Genomic DNA, 12,940 nt, shown 5'->3' with positions numbered 1-12,940 from the left:
TTTATATAATTTTGCTTTAGAACATTATTTCTATACCCAGTGGCTAAAATAGCAGCTGGGAATGTCTAAATGCCTCCTCGATGAATGATTTCGCAAAAAGACTTTATCAAATTAAAGGTTTATTTAATTAAAAATTGGATTGGAGAGTGGAAATGTCGACTAGACGGCCCTAGAATGCCGGTGTCAAGTATAATCTCGATCTTTGCATAATTTTTGCATTAATTATTTTGTCAACCTCAAGTACATAATATTATTTCATCCTGCTTCTCACGTTTTGCCTGCGTGGTTCGAATCGTTTAATTGGCAAGATGAAAGATTGTTTCGATTGAAAACAGAATCAAACAGAGATGAAACGTGGATTGTTGTTGAATCTGACTGGAACTGGGCGAGACGTTGTGCCCGAGTCCAGATGGTTGGAAGAGGTCTTCTTTGGCACTTCCGGGGAAGGGTTGTTTGAAGGGCCGGAAATGAGGAGACCAGTCATTGTGTTCTTTGCGAAAGCCCCGCGAATCCCTCTTTTGGCGCGCTCATTGCTTACTCGATGAGGACAAGGTGATGACTTTGTCGATCTGAAAAAGATCGACTAGAAAATGAGGGAAATTATATAAATTCAGAAAATTTCTGAATAAAAATAGGAGAACCAAGGAGTGGTTCGATTTCGTTTAATAGATTGAACCAAGTTGATTCTAGCGGTTGATAAAAAAACGCGATTAAATGATGGCAATCAGCGACCACAGGTATATTTAAAGTCCCTCACTGTGGGTCCTTAGCGTAAAAAAATAAAATGAAGAAACATAATGGCTAGAGCCGCGCGCACAACCTGATGACATAAATTTACAGATGCGAAAATCTGAATTGCAATTTATTTTTTTTTGTAAAATTTTAAAATGAAAAAGCTTGATTAACTTCTTCTGACACCCTTAACCTTTTCTCTTTTATGCTAATAAAAAAATGAATTCGTTTTTGATCTGAAATGTGTCATTTACTTACTTGAATTTCTTGTGAAGATAGTTCTGTCTTTCCTTTGGATTCTCCTGTCTGCAGGCGTAGTAGAGCCTACAGTAGCACATCAGTAAGATGACAATAAGCAGGACGAAAAAGGCAAGACAAGCCCCGGTCACTAAAAACATCATCTTTTTGCTGAGTTTTTCAATTTTCAAAAAGGCCTTCTTCGCTTTTTTTTCTCCTCTTTTAATCTAATTTCATTAATACTTCACAAAATCACTAATCGCCCTTGTCAGCAGACGCGACGAGGAAAAATGGCCAAAATCGGGAAATTCCCGAATGATGCGATGACAGCCTCTTTCCTACCTAAAATGTACATTATCGCAAATTATTTTTCTTTGTAAAAATAGGATTTTTCGAGTAGTAGCCAGATGGACAACGTTTTCCCAAAAGACCGATTTTGATTAATTTACCCCTGCGGGCTGCTAATAATAACATAGAAGACGGCTGCTGATTAGCTTCTTGACCTTTGGAAAATACCAAAGGCCAAAGTCCTTAAGTGTTATGGTGATAAATACAGTATGCTTCGATGATATGATAATTTTATTAATTGGAAAGCGAGCTCTAGAATTTGGCTCTGCACCCTGTGTAGAAAACCTGAGTCAGGATTTGAAATGCCATTTTTCGGCGATTTGAGCTTTTCGAATCCTGACTCAGGTTTTTTACACAGGGTGCAGAGCCAAATTCTAGAGCTCGCTTTCCAATTGATAATTGGTATTATCATATCATCGAAACATACTGTATTTATCACCATAACAAGGAGTTTCGCCTTTGGCATTGGCTGGTCTAAGTGCCCAGCTCTGGAATCTTGGTTTTATTTTGCTTAGACGCGAGCGCAACCCTAACCAAGCGTAAGTGTGGGAGTTGTAAAGTGCGCCATAGATTCTGAGTGAGCGTAAAAATGAGAGCCAAAAAGTAGAGGCGACGCCCGACTTACCAAAAACATAAAATCCTTACGCTGAAGATTAGAGAGAAACAGCTTTTTGACAGCTTTCGGGACTAGAGAGACGATAAGAATGAAAAGCTGAAAATTATGAAAAAAGAGAAATTATGAAATGGGTCTTTTTGGTCGTTATTTTGGCCGTTCAAGGACGAAAACGAAGGTATTTTATAATTTTTGATAAAATTTTGACCAAAAAATTCGATTTTTTTACCAAAATTTGGTCACCTTGAGGACCCCAAATTTCTTGAAAATTCGAAAACTAATTGCAATTGCAAGAAAAGTTAGCTTATTTTTGCTCGTTTCAGAAAGCTAGTATGCACCACGGACAGCGACATCCGCGACTGCGTGACTGGAAATGTCCAGCTAGTCAACCAGGCACGTCGTGACATGAACGACTTCATGAACGTCCTCAACAACACGATCATTCCCACCTTCGAAAAAACCACTGCCGACGCTCTTCGACAAGCGGAGGAGCTCAAGGAATCGGAATAACTAAATCAATGAACTAGAAAAGCTCAGACTTCTGATCTGCTGATTCGGGTGTTTTCGTTTTCATGGGAGACAGTTTGTGGTCAGATAGATTGGCAATTATGCTCGGCTCAGGTGTGCTGGGTCGTTGACTCAACCGCCAATTAAACTTTTTTTTACACATTGAAATTTATTATTTGAGCTTTATTTTATCAAAACTATGAATTTACCTGCACGACAATTTCGCCACGGGAACTTTATGTGGGGTCTTACATTTTGGAACCACAAAAGAAAGGACCTTCTCATAGGAATCGTAAATAATCATAACAATAACTTATTGTCAATAAGTAATAATTTTTAACCGTTCAATGTCAATTTATGCTATCCGATAAACAAGCCGCTGGCGAAAGAAATCTATCGTAAAAACGAACGTTTGTCCTTGCGAATGGACAAGATATCATCTGATCATCAGGAGAGAAAACAAGAGCTCCAGGATTTGAAAGAAGCAATCAGGGAAAATAAAGCTTCATGCCTTGGTAAATCAGCTCTGATTCCCAAAATATTAAAATTTTCATAATTTTAGCGACGTCGAAAAATGTTAAGGAAGAAATAACAAAAACAGAAATCGCAATTGCTGAAAAAATCAAGAAAATAAACGAAGAAATAACCGAAAAAGAAAAAGACTTCCAACTTGCGCTAGAAAAAGCAACGGCAAAAGTCGAAAATGAAAATGAAAAACTCCTCCAGTCGTTCGAAAAACTCGACCAAAGTGCTGAAATAAGAAGCTTAGAAAATCAAGTAAGAATAAACTTGAAAATATCATTCCTGAAATGATTTTCTCAGTTGACAAAATTCGACAATAAATTTTCACGGGAAAACGAGACGATCAAGAAAAAGCTAGAAAAGCACAATCGCCGGGTCAGCGAAAAGACAGAGGAGGCGCTGGAAAAAGTTCGAGGTCAGATGCAAGACGTTGATGACAAAATATCAGCCGAGAAGCTGCTCCTTGACCTTCAGATTGAACAGCTAACTGAAGCGATTCAGGGAAATGGGTTCAAACAAACAAAACGGGCTCTCAAAACCTGAGTAGAAAACCTGAGTCAGGGTCTGGAAAGCCGTGTAGATCTTTCAGACCCTGAGTCAGGTTTTCTACTCAGGTTTGTGAGCTTAATTTCGATCCTTGAAAACAAAAATAACCCAATAAAAGGAGCAAAAAAAGCCTCTAGCAGATTTGCAGGAGGAACAATCTCTCCTACAGCTGGAAACAAGAGGAAAATCAAGTGCTTTTGGCGTTTTGGAAAAGTCCTACAACGAATTGCATCACGCATTCGTCGAGCTCGGCGAAAAAGTAACCCAGAAAATGAATCAAACAATCACGACGATGAGCAAAAATCGCATCAACTACCAGCGCTACAACAATGAAAACTTGGACGAGATTCGAAACAAGCTTTCTGAAATCATCGAGAATCACAATTTGCAAGGAAAGCGAGTTCGGGAAAACTCCAATTTGACCATGTCCTTGATTTTGAACGAGCACATGTTGAATGTGACGCAGTCGCACCAAGGCCATCAGATTTTGCAGCTGGCGCAAGAGGCGAAACGATGTACAGATGAAACTGAAAATATTATACGGTAATCTCGGTTTCTGAAAATGATAATAAGAGATGTTTCAATTCAAGAGCTTTCAACGAACAAAGACTGGAATTTCAATCTCAGAAGAGCGAAATCAAAGAACTACGATTAATGATCTTACAGGTATTCTTTTGTATGAAAAAAGTCTCGTTAAAATCGAATAGAAGAAGGGTGAAAGCAAGGAAGTTATAATTTTTTTAGGAAGCGGCGGAAGTTCGCGCGGAAAAGGCGAATGTCGACGCTCGCACGCTCCAAGATCAGATAAACGAGGCTCACAAGAGAATCGATGAAGTGCACGTCCGCTTTCTCAATGTCAGGGACCAAGTAGACAAAGAACACGCTTCGATAAAAACGCTGACGGGAGTGCTCTCCGACCTCGAGCTGAAAGTACCGAATCTGGAAGATCGAGTCGATAAAGTTGCTAGAAACTCGGCTACAAAGTAAAATTTCCAGGATTTTCTTCTTTAAAAAATTCTAGGGCGGAGCTTCGAGAAATTCTTGAACAAATGTCGAAGCTGAAGGAAATGCAGGAAATCCTGAAAAAGACGGTGTTGAACCAGGGCGATGCGATGCGAAAATTTCAGAAAACGACGCTTGACTCACAGTATTCTTTCAAATTATAGCATTAACTTATCATTCTTTTCGCATTCTAGGGCGGCGCTTTCAAAAGAATTCGAAGAGCGCCTGTATAAGTTGGAAAAATCGACTTCGGGAATCAAGGAAGACTTTTCCGAGTTCAACCAGCTGGTTCGCCATAAAATCTCTGTCCTGGAAACCGTTTCGACTCGAAACGCGGAGAAACTGTCGACGCTCGAAGAAACTGATAACAGCTATCAACTGCGACTCGTCCAGCAGCAGTTGCGCACCTCTCAGCGGGAGAACGAAATGCTCAAGAAAAAGGTGGAAGCGCTAGAACGCCAAGTCGATCCGGTCCTGCTCGCGTTTGGCGACGATCCGAGGGAGAAAATCAGACAGATCTGCCAGCAAGAAATGATGCGCCACGGCGTTATTGATTCGTACTCAAGAGGAAGAAATTGAACATTTTTGTACAGAAACTTGTTAATAAAGAAGCATATCATTCTAGCGTCGCCTTTTTTGTGTTGTCCAGGAAGTCTTGAAGCTCTTCTTTTTACAAAGAACAATAGACGACCAAAATGCGATTCAATTTCAATAAATAACACGAGACAAGCAAATTATTAAAAAAAAGCGAAAGTTTCTAGTACAGGCGGAATTGAAGAGATAATTTGTTTATTCGCGAAGAGAGGCAGATTTCACGCAATTTCTGTTTGACAGGGTCAAAAGCTGAAGTCCTTTTTAAACATGCAGCGCGATAGAGATGGCGAAGAGCTAAGAGAACTTGTCCGTTCAAAGTAAGAAAACCCTCATTTTCATTTTTACCGAAAAAACTAGAACAACAGAAACAAAACTGAACCTCGCAAATTGCCACTTGACAAAATGTCCGATTTGGTTTCCGCTTACTCTCCGCCAAGTCCACTTGAAAAACAACTGTTTGACCTCCCTCCCCGGTTGCATTTTCACAGACCTTCCAAATCTCGTCTGGCTGGATGTCCGAAACAACGAGCTAACAGAACTCCCGCCAGATATTCAACAAGCAGATAAACTTGAAGACTTGCTTCTAGGAATGGGATACTAAATCAATCATTTGATTCCGCTTTGTTATTGCTTGTATCTATCAAAACAAAGGCGGTAACTTTTTAAAACGTCTTCCTGCTTGCTTGGCGAAACTGAAAAAGCTTAATGGACTTCAATTACAACCCAACAAACATTTAACCTCGCCGCCAATCGAAATCGTACAACAAGGATTTGAGGTACAAACACAGTCTCATCATCACGTTATCAAATTCTAGGTCATCATTGAGTATTTACGACAACAAGTTGATCCAATTATCGAGCCAGAAAAAGACGAAGAAAAAGAATCGGAAAAAGCAGCATCTTCGTCTTCCTCAAAAACATCACTTTCCAGCTTTCAGATGCCAAAATTAAACATGGGAACAAGCCAGACAAAAGTTATGAAGCTCTCACTAAGGTCTGTTGCCCCTTTTCATCCCTCAATCGAACCAGTTCAGAAATCCAATGACAGAAAAAGAACTCGCCGCAGCGATGGAAAAGCATCTCCTGGAGGACAAACTGCCTCTTAGGGACCGAAAATTCGAGTCCCTAAGTGACAAGGAAAAATTTGACCGACAAGCTGAACAAGAAATGATCCAAAGGCAAGTTTTTCCTTTGAAAAATCCTCTGAAAATCTCTCCAGGGACGTCCAAAAACACAACGACCAGATCGAACTGGAAAACTTCCGCAAAAAGTCAGCAGTGATGAAGTCGTCGCGCAGTGAGCCCGGCGCGGATTCGAAAGAAATGTCCAAAATACTCTCGCATGAAGAAGAACGAAGCTCGGCTGAGATTTCTCGCCAGACACCAACAAAGAGTACGTTAATTGAACAATTTCTCTTCTTGAAATCGTTCAAGTTCGGAAATTAGTAAAACCAAGTCTGGATTTATTGGAATTCGAGCCAATTTTTTTAGCCAAGAGCCTGACATCTCCATTCCATACCGACTTGCCGTTTTGAATTTTGAAACTATTACTGTATAAAAGACACTCAATAAACTATTTATTTATTTTTGACAAACAGTGGGAAGCAGGGAGGAGACTTGGCAGTGCACTAAATATAATTTCCATTAGCAAAATGGGTTTTAATTAATCCCGCCGCAGAATCCATGAATTAGATCAACTCACATGCGTACATACAGAGGCACAAAGTGGACGTAGTGGATTGTTTCTTCAAAGTCAGAGAAATATATAGAGTAGAAAGATGACAAAGGGATGGCAGAATATACAAACAAAGATGCTCAAGGCGCAGAAAACGGTTCGCTCTTTTCTTTTCACAAAAAGAGGAAATTGATTCAGACACCTTCTACTGTATTCATCGGCAGTCCCTCGCCAGCTCGATCGATGGGCACTTCATTACCGGGTAAGTCGGCTCAATGTCATTCTTTTCTCGACTTTGCTCCGCTCTGAACAAAGTTCTATTCTTTGAAGCAACAAACATTTGCTTAGAAAGCCTTGAAAAATGCCTAAATTTGTCGGAAAATTGAACAGAGAATCTCTGAGAATCTCAAATTTGATCGACACCCAGCGGTCTAGCATGGCCTCGAAAAATTATTCGAGGAGGAGTTCTTTTGTCAAAGTTGATGGCGATGAGACTCAGTCTGGTACTTTAGGGAAGACGGCGGAAACGAGGGAGTTGGAAGATAGTGAGAATCATAACATCATTCAACTTCATGTAAGTATGGAATTTTTTATCGCAGTAATTGATGAAATTCTATGAAAATACATTCGTCTTGTTGGATTAAAAGCGTTGTAACGATTATACATACGATATCGTATTCTAAACTTCTTTCAAGCAAATGAGACACCCAGATGAACGCCACGGTGAAAAAGAAAACGAATTTCTAGCGATAGTCTCAAGCGGAATCGCATCTGAAGTCGAAGACTTCCTCGAAAACAACAACGACGACTTTGACACGAGCTGCAAAGATGAGCTTGGCCGAAGCGCTCTCTTTATCGCCGCTGATGCTAATAATGTACGTTATTGTGTCTTGAGCCTGAAAATACTATATTTTCGAAGATGGCGATGGTAGAAGTCCTGGTCAAATTTGAAATCGCGATGATTGACACGCTGCTCTACGCGATTAGGAAGCAAAACGTCTCCGTGGTGAAAATGATCTTGATTCAGATGAAGGCACAGAAAAAAATGTGCAAGGTAAATACAGTAATAAACCAACAAACCATCATAATTAGTATTTTACAAACACCATAAATCCGATTGATTATCATAAAAAGGTCAAAAATATTTATGACCAAAAACCATAATTGTTGATAAAAATGGTTGGGCACGCCCTTTTTTTCCCTCGGAATGAGGTAACTACAAGATTGGCTGCGAATTAGAGTCGCGGACTTGGCGGCAAATCGCTTTGATCCGTGCTAACGTACCCATAAATGACCACACATCAGTCGATATTCGTCCGGCTCTCGCTCTTAGCCCAGACCGGATCACCATCTTCTGAACAAAGCCATCTGAAAATTATAAAAATCCTGAAACAACTCCTAATTCCAGCATCTGTCGACAAATACTGGTCCGACCGAGTCCGACTACGACTCCGAAATGACGCCCATCATCCTCGCCGCGCACGTCAACAACTACGAGATCCTAAAACTGCTCCTCTTCGAGGGCACAAGTCTGAAAAGACCGCACGATGTTCGCTGCGGCTGCGAAGTGTGCATCAGTCAAATGTCAAAAGACTCGCTTAGATTTTCCAAATCGCGGTTGAATCTTTACAAAGCTCTCGCTTGTCCGTACTTGATTGCGCTCAGCTCTGAGTTTCCCATCAGAACGGCGTTCAAGCTCAGCTTCGAGTTGAGAGAGCTGAGCCAGGTGGAGAATGAATTCAGGAGCGATTATGAAGAGCTTTCTGTTCAATGCGAGGTTAGTCAAAATTAAGTTAAAATTGAAGACAATCGAATATCTTCTTTTCAGATTTTCGCGAAAGAAGTCCTCGACCAAACCCGCAGCAGCAAGGAACTTCAAACAATCCTCAACTACTCAGACGAAACCGACGCCCTCCCAAACAGCGGAATTCTTTCAGCCCTTCGGCTAGCCGTCCATTTCAATCAAAAACACTTCGTCGCTCAGCCCAACTGCCAGCAACTCGTTTCAACTCTTTGGTACGAAGGCGTTTATGGCTGGAGGCGAATGCATTGGGGACTGAAGTTGCTCTACTCGCTGCTCATCGGGCTATTTTGGCCAATGCTCTGCATTATTCACATTCTCTTTCCAAAATCATCCGCTGGACAGCTGATTTGTCGACCGTTTATGAAATTTATCGTCGGGACCGCTTCCTATCTCACGTTTCTTGCTCTCCTTGTCCTCGCCTCGCAAGTCAAAGTCGACCATGCAGGGGACGATCCCGGACCTCCACCATCAACAATCGAATGGATTCTCCTTCCTTGGATAATTTCCCTGATCGCCGCGGAAATCGGACAGCTTTGGTCTGGCGGCGCAAATGATTACGTCAACGACAGATGGAACGTCATGGACTTCTTCATGAATTCTTTGTACCTCGCTACGATTTCAACGAAACTCTGCGCCTACTTGCTCCACAAAGATATTCCCCACGATCATCGACTGAGCAGAGTGGAGTGGGACCCGCTTCACCCAACACTCATTTCAGAGGCGCTCTTTTCTGTTGCGAATATTTTCAGTTTTCTTCGACTCAGTAAGTTTTTCCCCTGAATCGAATTAATCCCCCCTCAGTTTATCTTTTTAACTCGAATGTGCACATGGGCCCGATTCAAATCTCCCTCGGACGGATGTTGTTTGACATCTCAAAATTCCTCATGATCTGGTTCCTCGTCCTTTTTGCCTTCGCCAATGGGCTGAACCAACTGTACTACAAATACGGAAACGCGGGTATCTACACTGGCGACAGTCCGCACAAAGTCGTTCACGAATACGAAGTTCACGAGGGCCACCGAACTTATGGAAACACGACGGTTTGTTACGGCCTCATGTGCGAAAAGCAAAATAATGCGTTTTCGACGCTTTTTCATGCGATGGAATCGCTTTACTGGAGCTGCTTCGGTCTTGTGAACTTATATGTCACAGACCTTGAGCCAGAGGTATTGTCTAGTCGCGACGAAAAGGGGTTATTTTCTAGCATTTTATCACGAAATGGGTTGGCGCGACTATGTTCGGAGTCTACAACCTGATCAATGTCATCGTCTTGATCAATGTACTCATCGCAATGATGAACAATTCCTACCAATTCATCGCTGATCACGCCGATATTGAATGGAAATTCGCGAGGTCAAAGCTTTGGCTAACTTATTTTGAAGAATCAAGGTAAGAAGTCAACAAGCTCTCTTGTTCTCATGATTGAGTCCGTTGCCGCCACCCTTCAACATCATTCCAACATCTGAGCCAATCTATGATCTCTTTGAAACATTCATCGGAAAGTCCTGGTGGCCTGACAACAACGCTGCTCGAGTAAACAATGAAACTACACCTTCTGAAAGCCAACGAGTCTACCAAGAGGTCATCCACAAGCTCATCAGGTTCACAATTTTCATTTCGATTGTCACTTTTATTGATTAGGCGATACATTCAAGCAAAAGTCAACGAAGGACACGAAAAAGAACTTTGACTGAAAACGATGTTTCTGAACTAAAACAGGTTTTTGCCGAAAACAAATTCTTCGGAACCAATTTTTCAGGATCTAACAACTTTCCGCTCCAAAGTCATCGACGATGTCCGAACAGCAACTCCGTATAGCAAGCAGAAGAACGCAAAAGATGCTCGTTCCAAACTCCAACGAATGAGCAAAATGGCTGCTTTGAATCAAAGCCCAACGTAAAGATGATATGAGGGAAAAGCGTTAAGCATATTTTAGATCGAAAAATATGTGGAAATTGAGGCAGGGAACATTAGCACTGGCTTCTGGCAAGACTTTTGACTGTTCAAATCGAAGCTCCGGCGAAGAATCTGTTTCGGATATGAAATATAAATCTGATCCTGAAGAATAAACTAATTGCAAATTGCAACTGAAAATATCTTTGAAACAGAGCGCTTGAAAGAGTCTACCGACAAATATTGTCTCAAAAAGTATCTTGAAAAAGCTGTGAAAATCCCTCTCGGCCGTTAGTTACTTCTAGTGGATAATCGTCGGAACCTCACGTGGCGTAATCAGTCGGCGAGCAGGCGGATTTACTGGCAGGTTCACCGAGCGCGACTCAGAATATCCTCATTATATCGATCACCAAGAAGAACAACAATCACTTCGAGCATTTTCGACAGTTCCTCAAAATTGACGCGATTCATTTGGAATTAATTCATTCAACGGCAAGTCTGTCATTTTTCTTTTTCAAAAATGAAGGTCTCTCTAGGCATATGTTTTCCGCGACATATTCTGACAAATCTGGCGCCGGGGAACGATTAGTTTATATTTTTAACCTGCTGAGCTTGGCATTACCGATGTTCATTTTCCTGCTCTCTAGTTGAGAACCTTATATAATATAAGTTATATTTCAGTTAGAATTGATTCAATTAAAATGAGGGACTTGGCATCCTAGAGAGCGGGGCGTTAATATCAGTTAGATTTGTTTCGAGTTTATCCCTGTGGCGGTACCGGCGGGATATGATGACATTTCTGCCGATATCTCCTCGCCCCCAATCGATGGAGTGAGTTATATCTTTTATTTGAAGGTTGTAACATTCAGCGGGGGGTGCAGGTGAGTCCTGAGCAAGCTCAAAGAGGGAGCGCGCGGCATCAATTGGGCACGGCCGCCTCAGCTGCAAAGCCACCCGCGGCGAAATTATTAAATTAAAATATACCCGCGAATATAAAGAGGGAAGGGGATATGATAAGAGAGGGGCCCCTGGAGTTTGTAGGAATAAGCGGGCTTTGATGTTAATCCAATTTGAAATGGATCAGGAAAGGTACTCTCTCTTTCAACATTTTTGAGAAGAAAACCTCAAGTCTGGGTCGAAAAACTGTGTAGAAAACCTGAGTCAGGCTACGCAGATCCCTTAGGCCCTGACTCAGGTTTTCTACACAGGTTGGCGAGCCCAGAAAAGAGTATCGCATTCCATCATCGTCGATATGTCTAATCAACCTAAAGACCTCAAAATTTTAGACTTCGTTTCTAATAATCGATTATCTAGTAGGACAACAACGACGAGAAATTTAGTTTAGCTTCATTTAGCGCATCGATTCCGACTCCCCAAAAACCACACGAGGAAATCAGGCGAAAGAAATATGATGATGGATCAGGAAGTTGAAGCAAATACTGATCCGGGGATTACTAAATATCCGGATAAACAAAAATATTCCTGCTCGTGCTCTGCTCCTGCTCAGATTTGTTACTGCCGGAAATTATGGAGAGTCAATAAACGCTCTTGTTCGAAATAGCATGGGAAATTGCAGTTTATTGTTTGCTAACTAATTGGCAGGGAGGATAAAATTTCTTGCTTGTATCCATTTTCAAAGAATAAATCCAGTTCTGAATCAAAGTCTGAAAAGTCCATCTCGGTATCCATTGCGCCGTCGTCGGGGACGTCAAATAATCTATATCGTCAATTCAGAAAAGCTAGAGTACACTTGTTTTATTCTAAATTTATCATTTCAATTTATTTACCTGTCTGTAAGCAAAGATGATTCTATTCCTTCATCGAAGTTCTCAGCTACTTCCATTTCGTTGTAAAAAGACGATGCTGGGATTTCGACAAGAGAAGCGCCCTCGATATCCATCTTTTCATTCATCATTTCAATTGACAACTTCGAGGGCTTTGGCCCTTTCGCATAGCCGCTCATTTTCATCATGTACTCGTAAAAATGCTTTTCTTTCAGATCGGCAGGAATCTGAAAAAATCACTGGCAATCCGTTTATTAAAAAAAGAGTCTTACAGTAGCGTCATTTTCGATTTCTTCAATGACAGATCGAACAGTTCGCACGCAGATGTGCTTGTTTTTGACGATGTACTCTTCCCGGCATTGCTCGCAACTAAATCACTAGTCCAGTATGAAAAGTCGGTACTCTACCGTTTGTGGCCATTGCATTTGTATTCAAGATGCACTTCTCGGCGAAAATATGCAAATTTCTCCTGAATAGACATTAAAAGAAGGGAGCTTTCTTTTTCACTTGCCTTGCATTGATCTGTAGAGCACTGGATAACTGTCGAATTGAGAATTTGCAGAAAGAACTTTGAGACCTCCTTGTATTCCAGTGGCTCATCCGCCGTGAAGATACAGTAGCAGTACCGACAAACAAACGGATTGTTCTCAGAAAGAGCACAAAGTCGACAGAGGAGTGAGTCGC

The 12,940-nt window shown here is 41.3% G+C and overlaps 4 protein-coding genes and 1 long non-coding RNA gene across 5 annotated transcripts; 4 read left to right on the top strand and 1 right to left on the bottom strand.

Moving 5' to 3' along the window:
- Nucleotides 1-308: 308 nt before the first annotated feature.
- On the bottom strand, nt 309-1,159 carry LOC145702279 (uncharacterized). The gene is made up of 2 exons (XM_081779499.1): nt 991-1,159; nt 309-569 (listed from the first exon to the last, which is right to left on the bottom strand). Exons 1-2 carry the CDS (start codon nt 1,131-1,133, stop codon nt 338-340), a joined length of 375 nt encoding a protein of 124 aa, XP_081635625.1. The 5' UTR covers nt 1,134-1,159; the 3' UTR covers nt 309-337.
- A 761-nt stretch (nt 1,160-1,920) lies between these two features.
- On the top strand, nt 1,921-2,440 carry LOC145701508 (uncharacterized). The gene is made up of 2 exons (XR_014134272.1): nt 1,921-2,108; nt 2,254-2,440. It is a non-coding gene; the product is annotated as an uncharacterized LOC145701508 (long non-coding RNA).
- A 375-nt stretch (nt 2,441-2,815) lies between these two features.
- LOC145701506 (uncharacterized) lies at nt 2,816-5,106 on the top strand. Its single transcript, XM_081778723.1, has 8 exons — nt 2,816-2,952; nt 3,000-3,214; nt 3,260-3,487; nt 3,624-4,048; nt 4,096-4,171; nt 4,250-4,488; nt 4,527-4,652; nt 4,702-5,106. The coding sequence occupies exons 1-8, from the start codon at nt 2,862-2,864 to the stop codon at nt 5,084-5,086; spliced, it is 1,785 nt and encodes a 594-aa protein (XP_081634849.1). The 5' UTR covers nt 2,816-2,861; the 3' UTR covers nt 5,087-5,106.
- Nucleotides 5,107-5,316: 210 nt separating this feature from the next.
- LOC145702278 (uncharacterized) lies at nt 5,317-6,668 on the top strand. The gene is made up of 7 exons (XM_081779498.1): nt 5,317-5,418; nt 5,459-5,684; nt 5,749-5,877; nt 5,917-6,095; nt 6,136-6,279; nt 6,321-6,493; nt 6,592-6,668. The coding sequence occupies exons 1-7, from the start codon at nt 5,369-5,371 to the stop codon at nt 6,633-6,635; spliced, it is 945 nt and encodes a 314-aa protein (XP_081635624.1). The 5' UTR covers nt 5,317-5,368; the 3' UTR covers nt 6,636-6,668.
- Nucleotides 6,669-7,700: 1,032 nt separating this feature from the next.
- LOC145701505 (short transient receptor potential channel 4-like) lies at nt 7,701-10,648 on the top strand. Its single transcript, XM_081778722.1, has 9 exons — nt 7,701-7,829; nt 8,184-8,552; nt 8,604-9,342; nt 9,381-9,745; nt 9,784-9,968; nt 10,007-10,180; nt 10,221-10,239; nt 10,339-10,475; nt 10,516-10,648. The coding sequence occupies exons 1-9, from the start codon at nt 7,701-7,703 to the stop codon at nt 10,646-10,648; spliced, it is 2,250 nt and encodes a 749-aa protein (XP_081634848.1).
- The last annotated feature ends 2,292 nt before the right edge of the window (nt 10,649-12,940 follow it).

Source organism: Oikopleura dioica, chromosome PAR, assembly GCF_907165135.1.
Source record: "Oikopleura dioica chromosome PAR, OKI2018_I68_1.0, whole genome shotgun sequence".
NCBI lineage: Eukaryota > Metazoa > Chordata > Appendicularia > Copelata > Oikopleuridae > Oikopleura > Oikopleura dioica.
This window is presented reverse-complemented; position numbering and strand designations above follow the sequence as displayed.

What these genes read in the sequence shown, in the direction of transcription:
- LOC145702279 (XM_081779499.1), bottom strand. Translation starts at nt 1,133, where the DNA reads ATGATGTTTTTAGTGACCGGGGCTTGTCTTGCCTTTTTCGTCCTGCTT. An exon ending in TATCTTCACAAGAAATTCAA is followed by an intron (nt 570 to 990) that starts GTAAGTAAATGA and finishes GATCTTTTTCAG; the next exon opens with ATCGACAAAGTCATCACCTT.
- LOC145701506 (XM_081778723.1), top strand. Translation starts at nt 2,862, where the DNA reads ATGGACAAGATATCATCTGATCATCAGGAGAGAAAACAAGAGCTCCAG. An exon ending in AAATAAAGCTTCATGCCTTG is followed by an intron (nt 2,953 to 2,999) that starts GTAAATCAGCTC and finishes TCATAATTTTAG; the next exon opens with CGACGTCGAAAAATGTTAAG. An exon ending in TAAGAAGCTTAGAAAATCAA is followed by an intron (nt 3,215 to 3,259) that starts GTAAGAATAAAC and finishes TGATTTTCTCAG; the next exon opens with TTGACAAAATTCGACAATAA.
- LOC145702278 (XM_081779498.1), top strand. Translation starts at nt 5,369, where the DNA reads ATGCAGCGCGATAGAGATGGCGAAGAGCTAAGAGAACTTGTCCGTTCA. An exon ending in ATAAACTTGAAGACTTGCTT is followed by an intron (nt 5,685 to 5,748) that starts CTAGGAATGGGA and finishes ATCTATCAAAAC; the next exon opens with AAAGGCGGTAACTTTTTAAA. An exon ending in GAACAAGAAATGATCCAAAG is followed by an intron (nt 6,280 to 6,320) that starts GCAAGTTTTTCC and finishes AAATCTCTCCAG; the next exon opens with GGACGTCCAAAAACACAACG.
- LOC145701505 (XM_081778722.1), top strand. Translation starts at nt 7,701, where the DNA reads ATGGTAGAAGTCCTGGTCAAATTTGAAATCGCGATGATTGACACGCTG. An exon ending in TTTCAGTTTTCTTCGACTCA is followed by an intron (nt 9,343 to 9,380) that starts GTAAGTTTTTCC and finishes ATCCCCCCTCAG; the next exon opens with TTTATCTTTTTAACTCGAAT. An exon ending in ACTTATTTTGAAGAATCAAG is followed by an intron (nt 9,969 to 10,006) that starts GTAAGAAGTCAA and finishes CTCATGATTGAG; the next exon opens with TCCGTTGCCGCCACCCTTCA.